Here is a 26,568-nt window from a genome sequence, read left to right as displayed (position 1 = left end):
TGTAAATAACTGGGGTCCCAGCACCGAACCTTGCGGCACCCCACTAGTCACTGCCAGCCATTCTGAAAAGGACCCGTTAATTCCTACTCTTTGCTTCCTGTCTGCCAACCAGATCTCTATCCATGCCAATACCCCACCCCCAATACCATGTGCTCTAATTTTGCACACTAATCTCTTGTGTGGGACCTTGTCAAAGGCTTTTTGGAAGTCCAGATACACCACATTCACCGGCTCTCCCCTATCCAATCTACTTGTTACATCCTCAAAAAATTCCAGATTAGTCAAGCATGATTTCCCCTTCGTAAATCCATGCTGACTTTGACCGATCCAGTCACTGCTTTCCAAATGCGCTGCTATAACATCTTTAATAATTGACTCCAGCATCTTCCTCGCTACCAATGTAAGGCTAACTGGTCTATAATTCCCTGATTTCTCTCTCCCTCCTTTCTAAAAAGAGTGGAGTTGCATTGGCTACCCTCCAGTCCACAGGAACTGATCCAGAACTGAGAGAACATTGGAAAATGATCACCAACGCATCCACGATTTCTCGGGCCACCTCCTTGAGTACTCTGGGATGCAGACCATCAGGCCCTGGGATTTATCCGCCTTCAGTCCCAACAGTTTATCTAACACCATTTCCTGACTAATGTGGATTCCCTTCCTCCCACTAGATCCTTTGTTCCCTAGTATTTCCGGGAGATTGTTTGTGTCTTCCGTAGTGAAGACAGAACCAAAGTACTCGTTTAATTGTTCTGCCATTTCCTTAATTCCCATTATAAATTCACTAATCTTTTCCTTTTTACATATCTAAAGAAGCTTTTACGGCCAGTTGTTATATTCCCCGCAAGATTTCTTTCATGCTCTTTTTCCCCCTCTTAATTAACCCCTTTGTCCTCCTCTGCTGAGCTCTAAATGTCTCCCAGTCCTCCGGTTTGCTGCTGCCTCTGGCCAATTTATATGCATCTTCCTTGGATTTAACACTGTCCGTGATTTCCCTCATTAGCCACGGTTGATCCGCCAATTTTTGGAGTTAGACAATAGACAATAAACAATAGACAATGAACAATAGACAATGAACAATAGACAATAAGTGCAGGAGGAGGCCATTCAGCCCTTCGAACCAGCACCGCCATTCAATGTGATCATGGCTGATCATTCTCAATCAGTACCCCGTGCCTGCCTTCTCCCCATACCCCCTGACTCCGCTATCCTTAAGAGCTCTATCTAGCCACAGTTTAAGAATAAGGGGTAGGCCATTTAGAACAGAGATGAGGAAAAACTTTTTCAGTCAGAGAGTTGTGAATCTGTGGAATTCTCTGCCTCAGAAGGCAGTGGAGGCCAATTCTCTGAATGCATTCAAGAGAGAGCTATAGACAATAGACAATAGACAATAGGTGCAGGAGTAGGCCATTCGGCCCTTCGAGCCAGCACCGCCATTCAATGTGATCATGGCTGATCATTCTCAATCAGTACCCCGTTCCTGCCTTCTCCCCATACCCCCTGACTCCGCTATCCTTAAGAGCTCTATCTAGCTCTCTCTTGAATGTATTCAGAGAATTGGCCGCCACTGCCCTCTGAGGCAGAGAATTCCACAGATTCACAACTCTCTGACTAAAAAAGTTTTTCCTCATCTCTGTTCTAAATGGCCTACCCCTTATTCTTAAACTGTGGCTAGATAGAGCTCGTAAGGATAGCGGAGTCAGGGGGTATGGGGAGAAGGCAGGCATCTGTTCTAAATGGCCTACCCCTTATTCTTAAACTGTGGCCCCTTGTTCTGGACTCCCCCAACATTGGGAACATGTTTCCTGCCTCTAATGTGTCCAACCCCTTAATAATCTTATACGTTTCGATAAGATCTCCTCTCATCCTTCTAAATTCCAGTGTATACAAGCCTAGTCGCTCCAGTCTTTCAACATATGACAGTACCGCCATTCCGGGAATTAACCTTCATCCATGCGGTCTTTAAATCTTTGCCATTGCATCTCCACCGTCAACCCTTTTAAGTATAATTTGCCAGTCTATCCGAGCCAATTCCCTTCTCAAACCTTCAAAGTCTCCTTTCTTTAAGTTCAGGACATTGGCCTTCATCAGTCAGAGTATTGAGTATACAAGTTGGGAGGTTGTGTTGCAGTTGTATAAGACGTTGGTGAGACCGCATTTAGGATATTGTGTTCAGCAGTGGTGAGTACCGACCGACAGTGGTCCGAGGAGGGACAAACCATAAACCGGCGACAGACAGGGTGTTGGGCGCCCAAGGCTCATCGATGCGCGAGGGCAACGAAGGCTATCCCGTCTGGTCCGAACCGACAGAAGGTCGACTGTGGCACAAGTCACGGAAAATGTTAATGGTAGTCACGGGAGGAATGTGTCACAATACACAGTGCATCGCACCCTGCTGCGTATGGGGCTGCACACGGAGTACCAACAGCATGTTTTTATATATTTTTTACGCAGATTTAGAGATACAGCGCGGAAACAGGCCCTTCGGCCCACCGAGTCTGCGCCGCCCAGCGATCCCCGCACACTAACACTATCCTACACACACTAGGGACAATTTTTACATTGTCCAAGCCAATTAACCTACAGACCTGCACGTCTTTGGAGTGTGGGAGGAAACCGAAGATCTCGGAGAAAACCCACGCAGGTCACGGGGAGAACGTACAAACTCCGTACAGACGGCGCCCGTAGTCAGGATCGAACCTGAGTCTCCGGTGCTGCATTCGCTGTAAGGCAGCAACTCTACCGCTGCGCCACCGTGCCACAGTGCAGGTGGTCATAATGTTTTGGCTGATGTACACACACTGAATTTCTTTCTCTTTTTCGTTGTTTACAGTGTACTATGTTTACACATTCTGTTGTGCTGATGCAAGTAAGAATTTCATTGTTCTAGCTGGGATGTATGGACAATAAAGCACTCTTGACTAAACCTGTGTCATCTGGTTCTCAATTCCCCTTTTCACTGTGTGAATAATGGGTGTGAATTCCCTTTATCTCGACACAAAATGCTGGAGCAACTCAAAACAGCATCTCTGGATAGAAGAAATGGATGGCGTTTTGGGTCCAGACCCTTCATCTGAAGATTTTGCGTCTGTCTTTGGTTCAAACCAGCAGTTGCAGTTCCTTCCTGCACAATGTACCATTCCTATTCCTTTCATGATCTTGCTTGCACACACCCACCCCCCTCTCTCTCTCTCTGTGTGAGATCACCCGCTCATCCTCCTGGAGCTTTAATCCCATTGTAGCGTGTCTCTTGTTTCAGTGTGAGACCACTTATTTATTTCACAATGAGTTTCCCGTTTGAGATCATGTGAGATCGGTTGTTGTTGTTGTTGTTATCTCTGTGTTTGTTTGTGTGTGTGTGTGTGTGTGTGTGTCTGTGAGTGTGTGTGTGTGTGTATGTGAGTGTGTCTGTGTGTGAGTGTGTGTGTGTGTGTGTGTGTGTGTGTGTGTCTGTGAGTGTGTGTGTGTGTGTATGTGAGTGTGTCTGTGTGTGAGTGTGTGTGTGTGTGTGTGTGTGTGTGTGTGTGAGTGTGTGTGTGTGTGTGTATGTGAGTGTGTCTCTGTGTGTGTGTGTGTGTATATTTGTGTGTTGTCTGTGTGTGTGAGTGTGTGTGTGTGTGGGGAGAGAGACGCCCCTCCAAATAAGGGATATGTATGTAAATGTATGTAAATGTCTAAGTAAATGTCTGTATTGAATATGTAACCTCCGGAAATGTCGGATGGGTTTGTTTAAAAAAGATGTTTTGTAAATGATATTTATTACTTGAATAAAGTATTTTTTGATTAAAAAAAAAAAGTGTGTGTGTGTGAGTTCTGTGTGTGTGTGTGTGAGTGTGTGTGTGTGTGAGTTCTGTGTGTGAGTGTGTGTGTTTGTGTGTGTGTGTGTGTGTGTGAGTGTGTCTGTGTGTGAGTTCTGTGTGTGTGTGTGTGTGAGTTCTGTGTGTGAGTGTGTGTGTATGTGAGTGTGTGTTTGTGTGTGTGTGTGTGTGTGTGTGTGTGTGTGTGTGAATTCTGTGTGTGTGTGTGTGTGAGTGTGTGTGTGAGTGTGTGTGACACCGCCCTCACATTACACAGACAGTGAATCATCAGCACCGACTCAGTGCTAGTGTGGGAACGCACGCACCATGGGCGCACACACAGCAGCACTCTCTGCTCTCGCCCTCTGCTCTCTTCTCCTCTCTTCATGCTTCGCCAGCAGAAAACTGCTGGTCTTCCTCGTCGATGGCTTTCGCTTCGACTACATCGGCGACAAGGCGCTGCAGGGCTTACCCGGGATGCGAGAGATAGTGGAGACCGGCGTCAGGGTCCAACATCTCACCCCCGACTTCCCCAGCTTGTCCTACCCCAACTATTACTCCCTCATGACCGGTAAGTGGATTTGCTCAACACAAAGTCAGAACTTGCATCTAATTGTTTAATTCAAAATTAAACTTGAAAAATATATATAGTTTAAATTAAACTTTAACTTTGTCCAGTGGGCTATTCAAGCAAAGATATTCAATTACTTAAATTTAAGGGTCTTTTACATTAAATATTACATTACTTAAATTTAAGGGTCTTTACATTAAATATTACATTACTAAAATTTAAGGGTCCTTTAAATTAAATATTCAATCACTTAAATATTCAATCACTTAAATTTAAGGGTCTTTAAATTAAATATTACATTACTTAAATTTAAGGGTCTTTTACATGAAATATTAAATGCTCTTATTGTTGGACTGTGGGTAATTGAATTTCGTCCAAAAGACTTGTTTTTTTGGATGACAATAAAGGCTATTCTGATTCTGATTCTGATTCTGATTTAAGGGTCCTTTAAATTAAATATTACATTACTTAAATTTAAGGGTCTTTTACATGAAATAACTTAAATTTAAGGGTCCTTTAAATTAAATGTTCAATTACTTAAATTTAAGGGTCTTTTACATTAAATGTTCAATTACTTAAATATAAGGGTCTTTTACATTAAATATTACATTACTTAAATTTAAGGGTCTTTTACATTGAACATTAAATTACTTAATTTAGTACCAACAAAGGAGGTAGCTGAGGTACAAAACACTTGTTAAGGATAGCGGAGTCAGGGGGTACTGATTGAGTTATTCACAAAATGCTGGAGTAACTCAGCAGGTCAGGCAGCATCTCGGGAGAGAAGGAATGGGTGACGTTTCGGGTCGAGACCCTTCTTCAGACTGATGTCGGGGGTGGGACAAAGGAAGGATATAGGTGGAGACAGGAAGATAGAGGGAGATCTGGGAAGGAGGAGGGGAAGGGAGGGACAGAGGAGCTATCTGAAGTTGGAGAAGTCAACGTTCATACCACCGGGCCGCAAACTGCCCAGGCGAAATATGAGAATGGTCAGCCATGATCACATTGAATGGCGGTGCTGGCTCGAAGGGCCGAATGGCCTCCTCCTGCACCTATTGTCTATTCCCTCGCTGTTGTAATATTGCCTGGCAATATGGGACAACTCACCAGAAAAATAACATTGACACCCTTGACAAGGTTCAGAGGCGTGCATCACGGTTTGTTTGCAACGACGACTACTCAAGACAGTCAAGCGTCTCTGATATGTAAACTCACCTTGGCTGGGAGTCGCTGGAGTCAAGACGCACTAAAGCCTGCCTGTGTACCGTCTACAAAGAGACTCAAGGCATCATCCCCAGTAACATATCTCACTGTGTTCAATCCAATACCCAGGAATTTACAAGACAGCCCAAACTACCCCCTCCCCGGGCACTTTCCCCTGCAACCGCAGGAGATGCAACACCTGCCCCTTTACCTCCCCCCTCGACTCCATCCAAGGACCCAAACAGTCTTTCCAGGTGAGGCAGAGGTTCACCTGCACCTCCTCCAATCTCATCTATTGTATCCGCTGCTCCAGATGTCAACTTCTCTACGTCGGCGAGACCAAGCGCAGGCTCGGCGATCATTTTGCTCAACACCTTCGCTCAGTCTGCCTTAACCAACCTGATCTCCCGGTGGCTGAGCACTTCAACTCTCCCCTCCCACTCCCAGTCTGACCTTTCTGTCATGGGCCTCCTCCATTGTCATAGTGAGGCCCACCGCAAATTGGAGGAACAGCACCTCATATTTCGCTTGGGCAGCTTACAGCCCAGCGGTATGAACATTGACTTCTCCAACTTTAGATTGTTCCTCTGTCCCTCTCTTCCCCTCCCCCTTCCCAGTTCTACCACTGTCTTCCTGTTCTCCACCTATATCCTTCCTTTGTCCCGCCCCCTCCCCTGACATCAGTCTGAAGAAGGGTCTCGACCCGAAACGTCACCCATTTCTTCTCTCCAGAGATGCTGCCTGACCCGCTGAGTTACTCCAGCATTTTGTGATATCTTAGACAGTCCTCAGGTCACTTCAAACAAAAATAGCTACCTACAGTCACTATATCCATGGACTATCCCAGAGTGGAACATCCTTCCCGACACCGCCAGATGAGCACCAACCTTGTCAACTCTTCAAGTCACAGCTCGACAACTTGGACATGGATCACCTCTCCAAACTTGCCCGCATAAAAATCTAAATGACCTTTTGCAAGCAGTACCCACGCGAGCGAAACCTGCACGAGATAGCCCAGTTGTGCAGTAGAAAGTTGAAAGAAATTTAAGGGTCTTTTTACATTTAATATTAAATTACTTAAATTTAAGGGTCTTTTACATTAAATATTCAATTCAATTCAATATTAAATTACTTAAATTAGGGTTTTAAAATTTAAAAAAAATTCAATAACTTAAATTGAAGGTTTTTAATTTAAAATTAAATGACTTAAAATTTTTTTAAAATGAAATATTAAATGACTGAAATTAAATGCTCTTTTAATTAAACATTAAATGACAAATTAAATAGTAAATTACTTAAATTGGTTTTTTTTAAAAATTACATAGTGAATGACTTAAATTAAGGTTTTTTAAAATTAATTATTAAATGGCAAATAAGGGTTTTTTAATTAAATAGTAAATGACTTAAATTATTGTTTTTTAAATTTACTATAAAATAACTTAAATTAAGAGCTAATTAAAAAAAAAAATTAAATGATTTTAAGTAAAGGAGAGGCTGTGAAAATACGAAACAATCGTGCAATCTGTTACTAAAATGGTTTAAATGTAATAGGTAACTCAGCTGACAACTAATTTACCAGAATGATATTGGAAGGAACTGCAGATGCTGGTTTATACCAGAGACAGACACAGAGTGCTGGAGTAACTCAGCGGGTCAGGCAGCATCTCTGGAGAACACGGATAGGTGACGTTTCACAGAGTGCTGGAGTAACTCAGCGGGTCAGGCAGCATCTCTGGAGAACATGGATAGGTGACGTTTTCAATAGGGACCCTTCTTCAGAATGAATATCTTACCAGACTGCTGTCTGGATTAAGGGGTATTAGTTACCATGAGAGGTTGGACAAACTTGGGTTGGACAAACTATGGAAGTGGCTAGGAGAGACATAAAGTGCTGGAGTAACTCAGCGGGTCCGGCAGCATCTTGGGAGAGAAGGAATGGGTGACGTTTCAGGTCAGGACCCTTCTTCAGGCAACTGGTAGTTCTCCTGTTCACAACCTTCGGACTGCACATTGGCACAGTGGTAGAGCTGCCGCCTAGTGGCATAGTGCTGCCTCACAGCGCCAGAGACCCGGGTTCGATCCTGACTACGGGCGCTGTCTGTACGGAGTTTGCACGTTCTCCCCGTGACCGCGTGGGTGTTCACTGGTTGCTCCGGTTTCCTCCCACCCCCCAAAGACGTACAGGTTTGTAGATTAATTGGCTTCAGTAAAAATTGTAAATTGGCCCTAGTGTGTGGGATAGTGCTAGTGTATGGGATGATCGCTGGTCGGCACGGACATGGTGGGCCGAAGGGCCTGTTTCCACGCTGTGTGTCTAAAATCTAAAGTCTAAAGTCCAAAATCCTACCCAAAACATCAACTCCATGTTCTCCAGGGATGGTACCTGTCCCGCTGAGTTACTCCAGCACTTTTGCGCCTATCTTTGGTATAAACCAGCATCTGCAGTAGTTTGTTTCTACCAAATATAGAGTCATAGAGTCATAGTGTATGGAACAAGCTGCCGGTGGAGGTAGTTGAGGCAGGGACTATCCCAACGTTTAAGAAACAGTTAGACAGGTACATGGATAGGACAGGTTTGGAGGGTTATGGACCAAGCGCAGGCAGGTGGGATGAGTGTAGTTGGGACATGTTGGCCGGTGTTAGGCAAGTTGGACCAAAGGGCCTGTTTCCACACTGTATCACTCTATGACACAGCATGGAAACAGGCCCTTTGGCCCCATGAGACCACGTACACCATCGATCACCCTTTCGCACTCCTTCCCAGCTGTTATCAGGCAACTGAATCACCCTATCAGTAACTAGGGTGCAGCCCGAACCTGCTATCTACAACATTGAAGAGCTTTGCACTATCTTTAATCGGACTTTACTGGACTTTTATCTTGCCCTAAACATTATTCCTTTTGTCCTGTACCTGTACACATTGGCACAGTGGTAGAGCTGCCGCCTCACAGCCCCAGAAACCCCGGTTCAATACTGACTACGGGCGCTGTCTGTACGGAGTTTGTACGTTCTCCCCTTGTGCACGGGTTTGTAGGTAGACACAAAATGCTGGAGTAACTCAGCGGGTCAGGCAGCATCTCTGGAGAGAAGGAATGGGTGACGTTTCGGGTCGAGATCCTTCTTCAGACTTCTTCTGACTGAAGGGTCTCGACCCAAAACATCACCCATTCCTTCCCTCTCTCCAGAGATGCTGCCTGACCCGCTGGGTTACTCCAGCATTTTGTGTCTACCTTCGATTTAAACCAGCATCTGCAGTTTTCTTCCTACAGATTTGTAGGCTAATTGGCTTGGGTATAGATGTAAAATTGTCCCTAGTGTGTGTAGGGTATTGTTAATGTGTGGGGATCGCTGGTCGGCGCGGACTCGGTGGGCCGAAGGGCCTGTTTCCACTCTGTATCTCTAAACTAAAATAAACCCAGTGTCCTATTAGTTGCACTGTTGGAATCCTTGTATCCCTCTAGTTAGGACACCTTTTCCAGCCAACTATGGACCATCGTGGGCTCCAGCCCCTGCTGAGGTAATCTGTTGCCGGCCCTGATTTGTTTTGGCAATTCCCCCCCACTCCACCTCTATCTTTCAGTCTGAAGAAGGGTTCTAACCCAAAACGTCACCTATTCCTTTTCTCCAGAGATGCTGCCTGACCCGCTGAGTTACTCCAGCACTCTGTGAAACGTCACCTGTCCATGTTCTCCAGAGATCCTGCCTGACCCGCTGAGTTACTCCAGCACTCTGTGTCTTTCTACAACATGAGAGAATTGCCAGGTCTATAAAGGAATGAATTCCTAATGGGGAAACCAAACTGCACTCTGTCAAAATTCACCCAACCTATTGTGTTTTAGAACAATCAGGACAGCACCAAAATAGGTCCTTCGGCCTACAATGCCAGTGCTGAACATGATGCTGAATTAAACTAATCTCCTCTGCCTGCACGTGATCCATATCCCACCAGTTCCTGCACATTCATGTGCCTATCTAAAAGGCACTTAAAGTTACTCCAGCACTATGTGTCTACGGTGTAAAGCAGCATCTGCAGTTCCTTCCTACAGTTGTAAGGAGAGGTTGGACAAACTTGGATTCTTTTAAGACGATAAGACCATAAGAAATTGGAGCAAAATGAGGCCATTCGGCCCATCGAGTCAACTCCGCCATTCATTCTTTGGCTGATCGACCTTTCCCTCTCGACCCTGTTCTCCTGCCTTCTCCCCGTTACTTTGGACACCTTGTTTTCTCCAAAGCGCTGGAGATTAAGGGGAGACAGGAGGTCCTTCTCAAAGTCAAAGTCAAAGTCAATTTTATTGTCAATCCTCAGCCAGTTTACACAGACAGAAAATCGAAATACCGTTTCCCACAATCCCGAGGAACAAAGTGCATAAAACTAAGTTAAAATTAAAAAGGCACAGCAAACAACAATCAACATAAAATATAAAATATAGTCACTTCAAATGCGTTAAAAAATTTTTTTTAAAGTGTCTGGTGCTGGATGTGCGTGTGTGTGGGGTGTTAAAGTCCAGGTCCAATAGGGGCAGGGGAGAGAGGAGGAAGGGAGGGGAGAGAGTTCAGCATCCTGACAGCCTGGTGGAAAAAACTGTTCTTTAGTCGGGTGGTGCTTGACCTCAGGCTACGAAACCTTCTCCCTGAAGGCAGGAGGGTGAAGAGGCTGTTGGAGGGGTGGGAGGGGTCACCCACAATGCTCAATGCTTTGCGGGTGAGGCGGGTGGTGTAAAGGACCAGGAGTGTTGGGAGTGAGGCGCCAGTGATCCTCTCAGCAGTGTTCACTATGCGCTGCAGGGTCTTGCGGCTGGAGGCTGTGCAGCTGCCGAACCACACAGTGATGCAGCTGCTGAGGATGCTCTCGATGGCGCCTCGGTAAAAAGTGTACATGATGGGTGTGGGGGCTCCCGCTCTCTTCAGTTTGCGGAGGAAGTAGAGGCGCTGCTGGGCTTTCTTGGCGATGGACGTGATGTTGTTGCTCCAGGAGAGATCCTCGGTGATGTTCACCCCCAGGAATTTGGTGCTGCTCACCTGCTCCACAGCAGCACCATTGATGGTCAGTGGGTGGGGGTGTTGGGTGTGCGTTCTCCTGAAGTCGACAACAATCTCCTTTGTTTTCTCCACATTCAGGAAGAGATTGTTGTCTGTGCACCACGCGGCCAGCTGGTCCACCTCCTTCCTGTAGTGGGTCTCGTCGTTGTTGCTGATGAGACCCACCACTGTTGTGTCATCCGCAAACTTGACGAAGTGGTTGGAGCTGTAGGTGGGTGTGCAGTCGTGGGTCAGCAAGCTGAAGAGCAGGGGGCTTAGCACACATCCTTGTGGGGCACCCGTACTCAGCGTGATGGTGTCCGATGTGTTGCTGCCGACCCGTACGGACTGGGGTCTGGCAGTGAGGAAGTCCAGCAGCCAGTTGCAGAGAAGGGGGCTGAGGCCCAGATTTGTTAGTTTACAAACCAGCTGCTGGGGGATGATGGTGTTGAATGCTGAGCTAAAGTCTATGAACAGCATCCTAACATATGAGTTTTTAGTGTCCAAGTGGGTGAGGGCTGGGTGTAGAGCAGAGGAGATGGCATCCTCAGTGGACCGCTTAGCTCGATATGCAAACTGAAACGGGTCCAGGGAGGGGGGGAGGTTGGATCTGATCTGCTTCATGACCAGCCTCTCGAAGCACTTCATGATGGTTGAAGTCAGCGCTACAGGGCGGTAGTCGTTGAAGCAGGATGGAGAAGACTTCTTGGGCACAGGTATAATGGTGGTTTCTTTGAAGCACAAGGGAACAACAGCCTGGCTCAGGGAGATGTTGAAGATGTCTGTGAGGACATCTGTGAGCTTAGCTGCGCAGTCTTTTAGCACACGACCAGGAATGTTGTCAGGTCCAGAAGCTTTCCGGGTGTTAATCCTTAACAGTGTGCTCCTCACACTGCCTGGAGACAGACAAATAGCCTGGTCGTTGGGGGGGGGAGTTGTTTTCTGCGCAGGTGTGTTGCTCTGTGCTTCAAAGCGTGCGAAGAAGCCGTTGAGGTCGTTCAAGAGAGAGGTGTCACTGTCACAGGTCTGTGGTCTGAGGGCGTGCAGCGTAGGTTCACTAGATTAATTCCCGGAATGGCGGGACTGTCGTATGTTGAAAGGCTGGAGCGATTGGGCTTGTATACACTGGAATTTAGAAGGATGAGGGGGGATCTTATTGAAACATATAAGATAATTAGGGGATTGGACACATTAGAGGCAGATAACATGTTCCCAATGTTGGGGGAGTCCAGAACAAGGGGCCACAGTTTGAGAATAAGGGGTAGGCCATTTAGAACGGAGATGAGGAAGAACTTTTTCAGTCAGAGGGTGGTGAAGGTGTGGAATTCTCTGCCTCAGAAGGCAGTGGAGGCCAGTTCGTTGGATGCTTTCAAGAGAGAGCTGGATAGAGCTCTTAAGGATAGCGGAGTGAGGGGGTATGGGGAGAAAGCAGGAACGGGGTACTGATTGATAGTGATCAGCCATGATCGCATTGAATGGCGGTGCTGGCTCGAAGGGCTGAATGGCCTACTCCTGCACCTATTGTCTATTGTCTATTGTCTATTGTCTATTGTAAGGGTTTGTAGTCCGTGATAGTCCTAATACCCTTCCACAGGCTCCGTGTGTCTCTGCTGTCACTGAAGTGGGCTGTGATGCGCCGGGTGTAGTGTTGTTTGGCTTTCCTGATGCCACTGGAAAGGTTGGCCCTGGCTGCTCTGAGACCGGCTGGATTGCCCTCTCTGAAGGCAGCGTTGCGGACCCTCAGCAGCCCATGGACCTCCCCTGTCAGCCATGGCTTCTGGTTAGCCCGGATGGTGATGGCTCTGGTGTGGGTCACATCGTCAATGCATTTGGTGATGTCGCCTGTAACTGTCTCTGTGTATTCCTGAATGTTGGTTGTGTTGTTGTATGTTGCTGCCTGCTTGAACATGTCCCAGTCTGTAGTCTCAAAGCAGTTTTGGAGTGACGCTGTGCTGTCCTCTGACCACACACGCACCTCTTTTGAAACCGGTTTGGTGACTTTCATCCGGGGTCTGTATGCCGGTTTCAGCAGAACGGTGAGGTGATCAGAGAGGCTGATGTGGGGGAGGGGGGGAAGCCTTGTATGCTCCTTTGATGGTCGTGTAGACAAGGTCCAAGGTGTTGTTTTCTCGTGTTGGGAAATCAACATGCTGGTATACTTTGGGCATGACAGTTTTTAGGTTAGCATGGTTGAAGTCCCCAGCTACGATGAGAAAGCCATCTGGGTGTGCTGTCTGCTGCTCAGAGATGGCCCGGTACAGTTCGCAGAGTGCCTCCTCTCTGTCCTTGTTGTTGGAACTGGGAGGGATGTAAACAGCGACTAACAGGATAGCTGTTAGCTCCCTCGGGAGGTAGAAAGGCCGGCACTTCACAACCATAAACTCCGCCAGCGGTGAACAGTGTTTGTAGACCAACACAGCGTCCCGACACCAAGCATCACTGATGTAAACAATCACACCGCCGCCGCGAGTCTTCCCCCCGCTAACCGTAGCTCTGTCCGATCGGTAGCATGTTAGCCGGTCGAGCTGAACAGCGGAGTCCGGGATGTTGTCATTAAGCCATGTTTCCGTAAAAACGTAAACACAGCATTCCCTCACCTCACGCTGGGTCGACCGGAGAAGTCTTATAGTGTCCATTTTATTGTCCAGTGAGCGTACATTAGCCATTAGCATGCTGGGAATAGCCGGTCTGTGTGGGCTAGCCGCTAGCCTAGCCCGGATGCCTCCGCGCTTACCCCTCTTCTGCTTCCTCTCACACCGCCTGCGGCGTCTCCTTTCCAGCCGGGGGGCAGCACTCGAGGCCAAGGTCGAGGTCAGGCAGAGTATTCTGAGGCCGCTAAGTTCCTCTGCAAGCGTAGCGTCCAGTGTTGATGATGTTGTTTTCTTGTCCAGCAAGAACTCACGACTATACTGTCTACTGCTGACTGTCCAGAGTTGTTGAAGTGACAAACATGACAAACATGACGAACTTGAAAAAACATTAAAAACACTCGAAAAATCGGGAGAGTGTGGGGCCGCTGCGTCTGCACCCGCTGCCATTTTAACGTCTGCAGTTGTACAAGGCCCTAGTGAGACCGCACCTGGAGTACTGTGTGCAGTTGTACAGGGCCCTAGTGAGACCGCACCTGGAGTACTGTGTGCAGTTGTACAGGGCCCTAGTGAGACCGCACCTGGAGTACTGTGTGCAGTTGTACAGGGCCCTAGTGAGACCGCACCTGGAGTACTGTGTGCAGTTGTACAGGGCCCTAGTGAGACCGCACCTGGAGTACTGGGTGCAGTTGTACAGGGCCCTAGTGAGACCGCACCTGGAGTACTGGGTGCAGTTGTACAGGGCCCTAGTGAGACCGCACCTGGAGCACTGTGTGCAGTTTTGGTCTCCAAATTTGAGGAAGGATATTCTTGCTATTGAGGGCGTGCAGCGTAGGTTCACTAGGTTAATTCCCGGAATGGCGGGACTATCATATGTTGAAAGACTGGAGCGACTGGGCTTGTATACACTGGAATTTAGAAGGATGAGAGGAGATCCTATGAAAACGTATAATATTATTAAGGGGTTGGACACGTTAGAGGCAGGAAACATGTTCCCAATGTTGGGGGAGTCCAGGACAAGGGGCCACAGTTTAAGAATAAGGGGTAGGCCATTTAGAACTGAGATGAGGAAAAATGTTTTCAGTCAGAGAGTTGTGAATCTGTGGAATTCTCTGCCTCAGAAGGCAGTGGAGGCCAATTATCTGGATGCTTTCAAGAGAGAGCTAGATAGAGCTCTTAAGGATAACGGAGTCAGGGGGTATGGGGAGAAGGCAGGAACGGGGTACTGATTGAGAATGATCAGCCATGATCACATTGAATGGCGGTGCTGGCTCGAAGGGCCGAATAGCCTCCTCCTGCACCTATTGTCTATTGTCTATTGTCTATAACACGGAACTAGTGTCAACTGGTGTTCGATGGTCGGCGTGGACTCAGTGGGCTGAAGGGAGGAGGTAGTTTACACCCCAGCGGTATGAACATTGACTTCTCTTACTTTCAGATAGTCCTTGCTTTCCCTCTCTCTCCATCCCCTCCCCCTTCCCAGTTCCCCCACTAGTCTTCCTGTCTCCGACTACATTCTATCTCTGTTCCGCCCCCTCCCCTGACGTCAGTCTGAAGAAGGGCCTCGACCCGAAACGTCACCCATTCCTTCTCTCCAGAGATGCTGCCTGACCCAGCATTTTGCGTCCACCTGTGGGCTGGCCTGTTTCCACGACGCATCTTTCAATCAAAATCAATTCAATCAGTTGATCAAAACCTATGACAATTATTGCCTCTGTGTTCCTCGTTGCTGTTCGGCTTTAAGGCGCTCATTAGAAAGCCAGCATTTTGTTCTAAAAAAAGTAACAACAGAGACACAAAGGACGAATTTTGATGATAAGTGATTCCAGGCGGGTATTTGTTGAGGCTGGTACTTGTTTCTGTGATGCAAAGCCAGCAGATCAGACATATGCTGGCAATCCTGCATTGCTGTGCAAGCAGAAAACTGTGGACATGCATGTGTGTATTGCAGAGCTCAGAGTGTGCTGGAAGTAGGTAGCTGTTCAACCGGCAACATTAACAAGATTAATATCAAGGTAACGTCTACACCAATCAGCCGAAACATTATGACCACCTGCCTAATATGCTGTTGGTCCTCCGTGTGCAGCCCCATACGCAGCAGGGTGCGATACACTGTGTATTGTGACACGTTCCTCCCGTGACCACCGTTAACATTTTCCGTGACTTGTGCCACAATCGACCTTCTGTCGGTTCGGACCAGACGGGATAGCCTTCGTTTCCCTCGCACATCGATGAGCCTTCGGCGCCCAACACCCTGCCTGTCGCCGGTTTGTGGTTTGTCCCTCCTCGGACCACTGTCTGTCGGTCGGTACTCACCACTGCTGACCGGGAGCACCCCACAAGCCTTGCCGTTTCAGAGATGCTCTGACCCAGTCGTCTGGCCATAACAATTTGGCCCTTGTCAAAGTCGCTCAGGTCTTTACTCCTGCCCATTTCTCCTGCATCCAACACGTCAACTTCAAGAACCGACTGTTCACTTGCTGCCTAATATATCCCACCCCTTGACAGGTGCCATTGTAACAAGATAGTCAATGTTATTCACTTCACCTGTCAGTGGTCATAATGTTTTGGCTGATCGGTGTAAATGCAAATCCTGAGGTTCCCACCCTTTTCAGATGCTGGTGAACTCCACTGTACATCTTCAGAGATCATTTTGGTAGCACGGTGGCGCAGCGGTAGAGTTGCTGCCTCACAGCGCCAGAGACCCGGGCTCGATCCCGACCACGGGTGCTGTCTGTACGGAGTTTGCACATTCTCCCCGTGACCGCGTGGGTTTCCCCCAGGAGCCCCCGTTTCCTCCCACATTCCAAAGACGTGCAGGTTTGTAGGTGTTAGTGTACAGGGATCGGTGGTCGGCACAGACTCAGTGGCCCTTCGGCCCGTTGAGTCCTGTCCGCCCAGTGATCCCCGTACACTGACACTATCCCACACACACTCGGGACAATTTACAATTTTTACCGACTTAACCAATGAACCAACAAACCTGCACGTCTTTGGAGTGTGGGAGGAAACCGGAGCACCCGGAGAAAACCCACGCAGGTCACGGGGAAAACATGCAAACTCCGTGCAGACGGCAGCGGTAGTCTGGATGGAACCCGGGTGTCTGGCGCTACGAGGCAGCAACTCTACCGCTGCGCCACCGTGACGCAGTGTTTATGCAAGACCTAGACAAATGCAGAACCCCCCACCTCTAAGAAAGTAGAATAGGCAGCTGAAGACTAAAGTGGCAAAAAAACACACATAGCATTGGAGTAACAGGGTGGGTAAGACCGTACGTGATAGGAGCAGAATTAGGCCATTTGGCCCATCAAGTCTACGCTGCCATTCAATCATAGCTGATCTATCCCCCCCCCCCCACCGACCCCATTCTCCTGCCTTTTCCCCGTAACCCCTGACACCCATACTTTGGGTGGTCACGGTGGCGCAGTGGTAGAGTTGTTGCCTTACAGCGAATGCAGTGCCGGAGACCCGGGTTCCATCCCAACTACGGGCGCCGTCTGCACGGAGTTTGTACGTTCTCCCCGTGACCTGAGTGGGTTTTCTCCGAGATCTTCGGTTTCCTCCCGCACTCCAAACACAGGTTAATTGTAGGTTGACTTCATACACTTCACCTCCAATTTCCATCCTGCCCTTAAATATACCTGGACTATCTCTGACATCTCCCTCCCGTTTCTGGACCTCACCATCTCCATCACAGGAGAAAAACTAGTGACGGACATTTACTACAAGCCCACCGACTCGCACAGCTATCTGGACTACACTTCTTCCCACCCGGTACCCTGCAAAAAGTCTATCCCCTACTCCCAATTCCTCCGTCTACGCCGCATCTGCGCCCGGGATGAGGTGTTTCAGACTAGGGCTTCTGAGATGTCCTCGTTTTTCAGAAAACGGGGCTTCCCCTCCTCCATTATAGATGAGGCTCTCACTAAGGTCTCTTCTACATCCCGCAGCTCCGCTCTTGCTCCCCCTCCCCCCACTCACAACAAGGACAGGATCCCCCTCGTTCTCACCTTCCACCCTACCAGCCAGCGGATCCAACATATCATCCACCAACATTTCCGTCACCTACAACAGGACCCCACCACTGGCCATATCTTCCCATCCCCTCCCCTCTCTGCGTTCCGCAGAGACCGTTCCCTCCGCAACTCCCTGGTCCACTCGTCCCTTCCTACCCAAACCACCCTAACCCCGGGCACTTTCCCCTGCAACCGCACGAGATGCACCACCTGTCCCTTTACCTCCCCCCTCAACTCCATCAAAGGACCCAAACAGTCTTTCCAGGTGAGACAGAGGTTCACCTGCACCTCCTCCAACCTCATCTACTGCATCCGCTGCTCTAGATGTCAACTTATTTATATCGGCGAAACCAAGCGCAGGCTCGGCGATCGCTTCGCTGAACACCTGCGCTCGGTCCGCATTAACGCAACTGATCTCCCGGTGGCCCAGCACTTTAACTCCCACTCCCATTCCCAGTCTGACCTCTCTGTCATGGGCCTCCTCCAGTGCCATAGTGAGGCCCGCCGGAAATTGGAGGAGCAGCACCTCATATTTCGCCTGGGCAGTTTGCGGCCCGGTGGTATGAACGTCGACTTCTCCAACTTCAGATAGCTCCTCTGTCCCTCCCTTCCGCTCCTCCTTCCCAGATCTCCCTCTATCTCCCTGTCTCCACCTATATCCTTCCTTTGCCCCACCCCCGACATCAGTCTGAAGAAGGGTCTCGACCCGAAACGTCACCCATTCCTTCTCTCCCGAGATGCTGCCTGACCTGCTGAGTTACTCCAGCATTTTGTGAATAAATCGATTTGTACCAGCATCTGCAGTTATTTTCTTATACTTAATTGTAGGTTAATTGGCTTGGTATAAGTGTAAATTGTCACTAGTGTGTGCAGGATAGTGTTAGTGTGCGGGGATCGCTGGTCGGCGCGGACCCGGTGGGCCGAAGGGCCTGTTTCTGTGCTGTATCTCTAAACTAAACTGTCTAAACTAATAAAAAGCCTTTGACTGTACCTCGGTACACATGACAATAAACTAATCTAAACTAAACTAAAGTAAAATCATCACATGCCTCATCAAGGAATTTAGAAAGTATTTAGTTTTAGTTTGGGTAACAGGCCCCTCGGCCCACCGAGTCCACGCCGACCAGCGACCCCCACACACTAACACTACCCTACACACACAAGGGACAATTTACATTTGTACCAAGCCAATTAACCTACATATCTGTACATCTTTGGAGTGCGGGAGGAATTGGTGTGCGTGTCAATTTTCCCGAGTCGTGTGTAGGGTAGTGTTAGTGTGGGGATCGCTGGTCGGTGCGGACTCGGTGGGCCGAAGGGGCCTGTTTCCACGCTGTATCTCTAAACTAAACTAAACTAATCAAGGATCTATCAATCTCTGCTGTAAAAATACCCACTGACGTAGACAATAGACACTAGACAATACAATATAATACAATATACAATATATCTTTATTGTCATTGTACAGGGGTACAACGAGATTGGGAATGCGCCTCCCACACGATGCAATAAATTAATTAATTTGAACAACGACAACCCAATGAAACAAATTGTAACAGTTTTAAGACAGAATAAAGTGCAAGTAGATCTGTGCCGGATCACTGTGCGATGTGACCATCCGGCTCAGCAGGACCGGTTCATAGCAGCTATGGCCCTGGGGATGAAGCTGTTCCAGAGTCTGGAGGTGCGGGCGTAGAAGGCCTTGTATCGTCTGCCCGATGGGTGCAGGAGGAGGCCATTCGGCCCTTCGAGCCAGCAACGCCATTCAATGTGATCATGGCTGATCATTCTCAATCAGCACCCCGTTCCTGCCTTCTCCCCATACCCCCTGACTCCGCTAACCTTAAGAGCTTTATCTAGCTCTCTCTTGAATGCATTAGTCTCTCTTGACTTGGCCTCCACCACCGTACCCCCTGACAGCGGTTAGGCCTTTTAACCTCCATCTGAGTAAATACCGGGCTTAACATATCATCTCTGTCTCTGCAACATTCCTCAATCCTGCAGGATTATTTTTTTTTTTTCCTTTCCACATTTTTGGACTGCAACTCGAACCCACAATCTCTTCACATCTGACACCCATTAACGTGACAACCTCCAGCTCGGGTCACGCGGTTAAGTGGAAATGAATAAAGGATGTGTTATGTAGAACGCAGGAATATCAAATCTCCGCAAGGCTCCTGGGGTGAAGGGAGGAAATTAGTTACCCTTGCTTGATATCTTTACTAGAGTTCACGGGGTTGATACCTGAGTAGTGTTGAGTTCACTGACGTTAGTTCCAGTCAGAATAAAGTTCCACAATTGGTTCTTGGTTCTCGGTCCTCCAAAATATTCCAAATGGAATTTAAACTGGAGGTGGCGGAGTACGGACTTAAGCAAGAAGGGCTTCTTGGAGAAGAAAAGCTGCCTTAAATTTAGTTACGTCTAGTTGAGTAACTATAGCAGGGTGAAGACTATTCCATGCTTTAATTGTGCGAGGGAAGAATGGATTGCTGTACATATCCGTCTTGATAGCTGGTATCTCAAATTGAATCGAATGCCCTGGTCTACTCCTGATAGGTGTGGGTTTGGTGTAGATGTGGTAATCTATGTCGAGCTGACCATTTAACATTTTGTAAAAAACAGGTCAAACGGTGGGCTTTACGTCTGTCTTATAGACAATAGACAATAGGTGCAGGAGGAGGCCATTCGGCCCTTCGAGCCAGCACCGCCATTCAATGTGATCATGGCTGATCATTCTCAATCAGTGCCCCGTTCCTGCCTTCTCCCCATAGACTCCGCTATCTTTAAGAGCTCTATCTAGCTCTCTCTTGAATGCATTCAGAGAATTGGCCTCCACTGCCTTCTGAGGCAGAGAATTCCACAGATTCACAACTCTCTGACTGAAAAAGTTTTTCCTCATCTCTGTTCTAAATGGCCTGCTCCTTATTCTTAAAGTGTGGCCTCTTGTTCTGGACTCCCCCAACATTGGAGAGTGTTTCACCCCAATTAATTTAGGAAGTTCGGTAACACTCGCGTCTTTCTCATAGGTATTTGTAACAAAACAAGCTGCCTGAGATGAGGAAAAACCTTTTCATTAGAACTGAGACGAGGAAAAACTTTTTCAGTCAGAGAGTTTTGAATCTGTGGAACTCCACTGCCTCAGAAGGCAGTGGAGGCCAATTCTCTGGATGCTTTCAAGAGAGAGCTAGATAGAGCTCTTAAGGATAGCGGAGTCAGGGGGTATGGGGGGGAAGGCAGGAACGGGGTACTGATTGAGAATGATCAGCCATGATCACATTGAATGGCGGTGCTGGCTCGAAGGGCCGAATGGCCTCCTCCTGCACCTATTGTCTATTGTCTCTGGACACGTTCGATGGACCCGAACAAAATGAGTTCAGCAAGTATTTAAACGGAGAAGCCTTTTCTGAACACAGACTCAAAATACTGGGGTGGTGGTGGCGTAGGGCAGCACGGTGGCGCAGCGGTAGAGATGCCGCCTCACGGCGCCAGGGACACGGGCTCAATCCTGACTATGGGTGCTTGTCGGTATGGAGTTTGTACGTTCTCCCCGTGACCTGCATGGGTTTTCTCCGGGTGCTCCGGATTCCTCCCACGTTAATTGGCTCGGTGTAAATGTAAATTGTCCCTAATTGCCTCTAGTGTCTAGGATAGTGTTCGAGTGCAGGGATCGCAGGCTGGTGCGGACTCAGTGGATCGAAGGGCCTGTTTCCACGCTGTATCTCTAAACTAAACTAAACTCAACGGGACAGGCAGCATCTCTGGAGAGAAGGAATAGGTTTATATTGTCTAGCTTGAAAGGGTTCAGAAATGATTCACGAAGATGTTGCCAGGACTAGAGGGTGTGAGCTATAGGGAGAGGTTGAGTAGGCTGGGTCTCTATTCCATGGAGCGCAGGAGGATGAAGGGAGATCTTATACAGGTGTACAAAATCATGAGAGGAATAGATCGGGTAGACGCACAGAGTCTTTTACCCAGAGTAGGGGAATTGAGGACCAGAGGACACAGGTTCAAGGTGAAGCGGAAAAGATTTAATCGGAATCCGAGGGGTAACTTTTTCACACAGAGGGTGGTGGGTGAATGGAACAAGCTGCCAGAGGAGGTAATTGAGGCTGGGACTATCCCATCGTTTAAGAAACAGTTGGACAGGTACATGGATAGGACGGGTTTGGAGGGATATGGACCAAGCGCAGGCAAGTGGGACTCGGGGAGCTGGGACATTGTTGGCCAGTGTGGGCGAGTTGGGCCGAAGGGCCTGTTTCCACACAGTATCACTCTATGACTCGAGGTGACGTTTCGGGTTGGGACCACTTCTTCAGAACAATTCTCTTCTCAATAATTTTTTTTAGCCAGAGGGTGGTGAATCTGTGGAATTCATTGCCCCAGAGGGCTGTGGAGACCAAGTCAGTGGATATTTTTAAGACAGAGATGGATAGATTCTTGATTAGTGCGGGTGTCAGGGGTTATGGGGAGAAGGCAGGAGAATGGGGTTAGGAGGTAGAGATAGATCGAATGGCGGAGTAGACTTGATGGGCCGAATGGCCTAATTCTGCTCCTATCACTTATGAACATGAACTTTTGAAAAGCTTTTCACTGTACACATGAAAATAAACTAAACTGAACTGAATCTGCGTGTGTTCTTTGCAGGGCATCATTGTGAGGTACATCAGATAACTGGAAATTTTATGTGGGATGAGAAGACGAACACGTCCTTTTTGATCGGTGGGAATAATGACAGTCGACTACCGATGTGGTGGGATTCTTCTGAACCGATTTGGGTCACCATGATGAAGAATAATCGAAAGGTTTACATGTACTACTGGCCTGGTTAGTATTTCACATCACACCAGCCGTTCCATCCAACCTCACGAGTAATTTAACATAGCAGGGAGCTGCATAGTCATGGTGGCACTGCGGTCGAGACAATAGAAAATAGGTGCAGGAGTAGGCCATTCGGCCCTTCGAGCCAGCACCGCCATCCACCGTGATCATGGCTGATCGTCCACAATCAGTACCCCGTTCCTGCCTTCTCCCCATACCCCCTGACTCCGCTATTCTTAAGAGCTCTATCTAACTCTCTCTAGAAAGCATCCAGAGAATTGGCCTCCACTGCCTTCTGAGGCAGAGAATTCCACAGATTCACAACTCTCTGACTGAAAAAGTTTTTCCTCATCTCCGTTCTAAATGGCCTACCCCTTATTCTTAAACTGTGGCCCCCTGGTTCTAGACTCCCCCAACATTGGGAACATGTTTCCTGCCTCTAACGTGTCCAACCCTTTAATAAGGTTGCCTTTTAGCACCAGCGAACATTTGCAACTGGTGAGTGAACACAATAATGAGTTTGCAAGTCTGAAGAAGGGTCCCGACCTAAAACACGTCGCCTGTACATTCCCTCCAGAGACGGGGCGGCACGGTGGCGCAGCGGTAGAGTTGCTGCCTCACGGCGCCAGAGACCCGGGTTCCACCCTGACTACGGGCGCTGTCTGTACGGAGTTTGTACGTTCCGTGTGGGTTTTTTCCCGGGTGCCCCAGTTTCCTCCAGCACTCCAAAGGCATACAAGTTTGGAGGTTAATTTGGCTTTGGTAAAAATTGTAAATTGTCCCTAGTGTGTCGGATAGTGCTAATGTACGGGGTGATCGCTGGTCGGCACGGACCCAGTGTGTCGAAGGGCCTGTTGCTGAACTGTATCTGTTCAGTCTAAAGTGATTTGCAGTGCAGAAACAAGGAACTGCAGATGCTGGTTAATACACAGAAAGACACAAAGTGCTGGAGTAATCTAGCGGATCAGGCAGCATCTCTGGAGAAGGAGTAGGTGATTTTTCGGGTCGAGACTGAAGAAGGGTCAGTTAGTTTAGTTTAGTTTATTGCCAGGTGTACCGAGGTACAGTGAAAAGTTTTTTTTGTTCCATGCTAACCGGTCAGCTGAAAGACCACATGATCATAAGGTCCTTCTGCAGTTGTACAGGGCCCTAGTGAGACCGCACCTGGAGTACTGTGTACAGTTTTGGTCTCCATATTTGAGGAAGGATATTCTTGCTATTGAGGGCGTGCAGCGTAGGTTTACTAGGCTAATTCCCGGAATGGCGACTAGGCTTGTTTGTATACACTGGAATTTAGAAGGAGAGGAGATCTTATCGAAACGTATAAGATTATTAAGGGGTTGGACACGTTAGAGGCAGGAAACATGTTCCCAATGTTGGGGGAGTCCAGAACCAGGGGCCACAGTTTAAGAATAAGGGGTAGGCCATTTGGAACTGAGATGAGGAAAACCTTTTTCAGTCAGAGAGTTGTGAATCTGTGGAATTCTCTGCCTCAGAAGGCAGTGGAGGCCAATTCTCTGAATGCATTCAAGAGAGAGCTAGATAGAGCTCTTAAGGATAGCGGAGTCAGGGGGTATGGGGAGAAGGCAGGAACGGGGTACTGATTGAGAATGATCAGCCATGATCACATTGAATGGTGATGCTGGCTCGAAGGGCCGAATGGCCTCCTCCTGCACCTATTGTCTATTGTCTATTGTCTATTATTATTATTTTTTTAATATATCAAAAATTACTTTATTCAAATAATAAATATTTACAAAACATCTTCTTTTCAAAAACCCCATCCGACATTTCCGGAGGTTACACATTCAATGCAGATATTCATTTCCAAATTTACACAGTATCCCTTATTTGGAGGGGCGTCTCTCTCCACCACACCCTGCCCCCCATGTCCAGCAGCGGAAGGACCCTAGACTGTGGTCCTCCCCCACAGGGCCTTGGCGTTGGCTGCACCAAGCTTCAGTGCGTCCCTCAGCACGTACTCCTGCAGTCTGCAGCGGGCCAGTCGGCAACATTCCCCCACGGACAGCTCGCTCCGCTGGGAGGTCAACAAAGACCACATGATTATAGTCAATCCGTCCACAATGAACAGATACAGGATAAAGGGAGTAACATTTTGGGCAAGATAAAGTCCAGTAAAGTCTGATTAAAGGTAGTATGAGATAGATGGCAGTTCGGGACCACTCTCTGGTTGTGGTAAGATGGTTCAGTTGCCTGATCACAGCTGGGAAGAAACTGTCCCTGAATCTGGAGGTGTGCGTTTTCACACTTCTGAACCTCTTGCCCGATGGGAGAGGGGAGAAGAGGGAGTGGCCGGGGAGAGACTGGTCCTTGATTATGCTGCTGGCCTTGCCGAGGCAGCGTGATGTGTAGATGGAGTCAATGGGAGGGAGGTTGGTTTGTGTGATGGTCTGGGCTGCGTCCACAATTCGCTGCAGTTTCTTGCGGTCTTGGATGGAGCTGTTCCCAAACCAAGCTGTGATGCATCCCGATAGAATGCTTTCTATGGCACATCTGTAGAAGTTGGTTTCTGTAGAAGTTGTGGACTTTTGTGGTTGATACTGCATTGTTTCAAGCAGCTGGCTAGGGCATTGAAACAATTGTCAATGTACAAACTTTTTCATACAGAGTGTTGTGAATCGGTGGAATTCTCTGGCACAGAAGGCAGTGGAGGCCGATTCACTGGAGGTTTTAAAGAGAGAGTTAGATTTAGCTCTTTGGGCTAACAGAATCAAGGGACATGGGGAAAAAGCAGGATGATTGTGGATGATCAGACATGATCATATTGAATGGTGATGCTGGCTTGAAGGGAGGAGGGGGGGAGGGGGTGAGGAGGAGGGGGTGAGGAAGAGGGGATGAGGAGGAGGGGAGGAGGGGGAGGAGGGGGGGAGGAGGGGGGGAGGAGGGGGGGAGGAGGAGGAGGGGGGGGAGGAGGAGGGGGGGGAGGAGGAGGAGGGGGGAGGGGGAGGGGGAGGAAGAGGAGGGGGAGGAGGGGGGGAGGAGGAGGAGGAGGAGGGGGAGGAGGGGGGGGTGGAGGAGGAGGGAGGGAGGAGGAGGAGGGGGAGCTCTCAACCCCCCTTAAAAACCCCCAAACCTGTGCTGCATTAACTTAAATTGGCTTCAGGCTTTTTAAAGTGCCGCACTCACCCACTCCATCCACCCCACCCCCTCAACCCCACTTATCATCCCCCACACAACCCACCTCAGCCCCCTCATCCTCCCCTCAGCCCCCTTATCCCCTCTCTTCCATCCCCCATTCGCCCAATTCATCCAACCCTGAACCCCCTTTAAAACTCCCCCAAACCTCAACTGCATTGGTCTAACACCCTCCCCTTACTCAGCCACCTCACCCCCCCTCACTCACGCACTCCATTCCCACCTCAACCCCCCCCCCCCCAGCTTAATACTCCCCCAAACCATTCCTGCATTAACTGAAATTGTGTTTAGGATTTTTCTTCAGAGCCCCACTCACGCACTCCATTCCCCCCTTAATCCCCCCTTAAAACTCCCCCAAACCTGTGCTGCATTAACTTAAATTGGTTTCAGGTTTTTTTTTTAAGACCCCCACTCACCCACTCCATCCACACCCCCTCAACTCCTTATCATCCCCCCCCCATAACCCACCCCCTTATCCTCTTCTCTCCTACTCTATCCCCCAGCCCCATTATTCCACCCTCTCTTCCACCCTCCATTCACCCAATTCATCCCCCCTGAACCACCTTTGAAACTCCCCCAAACCTCTACTGCATTGGTCTAACATTCAGCCACTCCATCCCCCCGCGTTCCCGGGTGGGGGCAGGGGAGGGGCAAGTGGGGGTGGCTAGGGGGGGGGGGTGGAGTGGGTTAGTAGGGGGAGGATGGGGGGATAAGGGGGGATTGAGTGGGGGGTTGAGGGTACTACAATACAAGAGAGGCTTTGGTTGGGTCTAGGCCTCACTCAATCATACCCTCTCCCCTTCCCTGCCCCCCCCCCCCCCCACTCTACGAGGAATGGGCCCAACGGGGCCACTTGGTCTAGTAGTATATAAAATTATACTGAACACAGGCAGCTAGATGGCACTGCTTGTAAGGAGGTTGTGGAGATACTTCAGGGGGATATGGATTAGGGGCACCAACTTCCTCACTCCCAAATAAGGGACAAAGGGCGATGTCACCGCCCCGCGCCCCACGTGACCTCACCCAGCCAGCGGCCACGTGCTCCCGCTCCACCAATGGCGGCAGTTCACACTGCCACCCAGTTTTGTGTCATCCGCAAACTTACTGGTGTTACTTCTAATTAAAGGTAGTACGAGGGTTTCTAATGAGGTAGATGGCAGTTCGGGACCACACACGGTGGCGCAGCGGTAGAGTTGCTGCGTTACAGCAAATGCAGCGACGGAGACCCGGGTTTGATCCCTACTACGGGCGCCGTCTGTACGGAGTTTGTACGTTCTCCCCGTGACCTGCGTGGGTTTTCTCCGAGATCTTCGGTTTCCTCCCACACTCCAAAGACGTACAGGTATATAGGTTAATTGACTGGGTAAATGTAAAAATTGTCCCTAGTGTGTGTAGG

At 48.7% G+C, this 26,568-nt stretch overlaps 1 protein-coding gene across 3 annotated transcripts in view; it reads left to right on the top strand.

Moving 5' to 3' along the window:
• The first annotated feature begins 3,242 nt into the window (after nt 1-3,242).
• Nucleotides 3,243-26,568, top strand: part of enpp6 (ectonucleotide pyrophosphatase/phosphodiesterase 6) — a 58,917-nt gene continuing 35,591 nt past the window's right edge. Inside the window, exons 1-2 of one of the 3 annotated variants that reach the window (XM_078396670.1) lie at nt 3,243-4,368; nt 21,843-22,022. In XM_078396670.1, coding sequence (XP_078252796.1) covers nt 4,125-4,368; nt 21,843-22,022 — 424 coding nt within the window. In that variant the 5' untranslated portion in view covers nt 3,243-4,124. The remainder of the gene's footprint in view (nt 4,369-21,842; nt 22,023-26,568) is intronic. The other 2 variants (XM_078396669.1, XM_078396668.1) reach the window with 2 other exon arrangements.

The sequence above is a fragment of the Rhinoraja longicauda genome, chromosome 3 (genome assembly GCF_053455715.1).
Source record: "Rhinoraja longicauda isolate Sanriku21f chromosome 3, sRhiLon1.1, whole genome shotgun sequence".
NCBI lineage: Eukaryota > Metazoa > Chordata > Chondrichthyes > Rajiformes > Arhynchobatidae > Rhinoraja > Rhinoraja longicauda.
The sequence above is the reverse complement of the archived record's forward strand: the minus strand, read 5'-3'. Positions and strand labels throughout refer to the sequence as shown.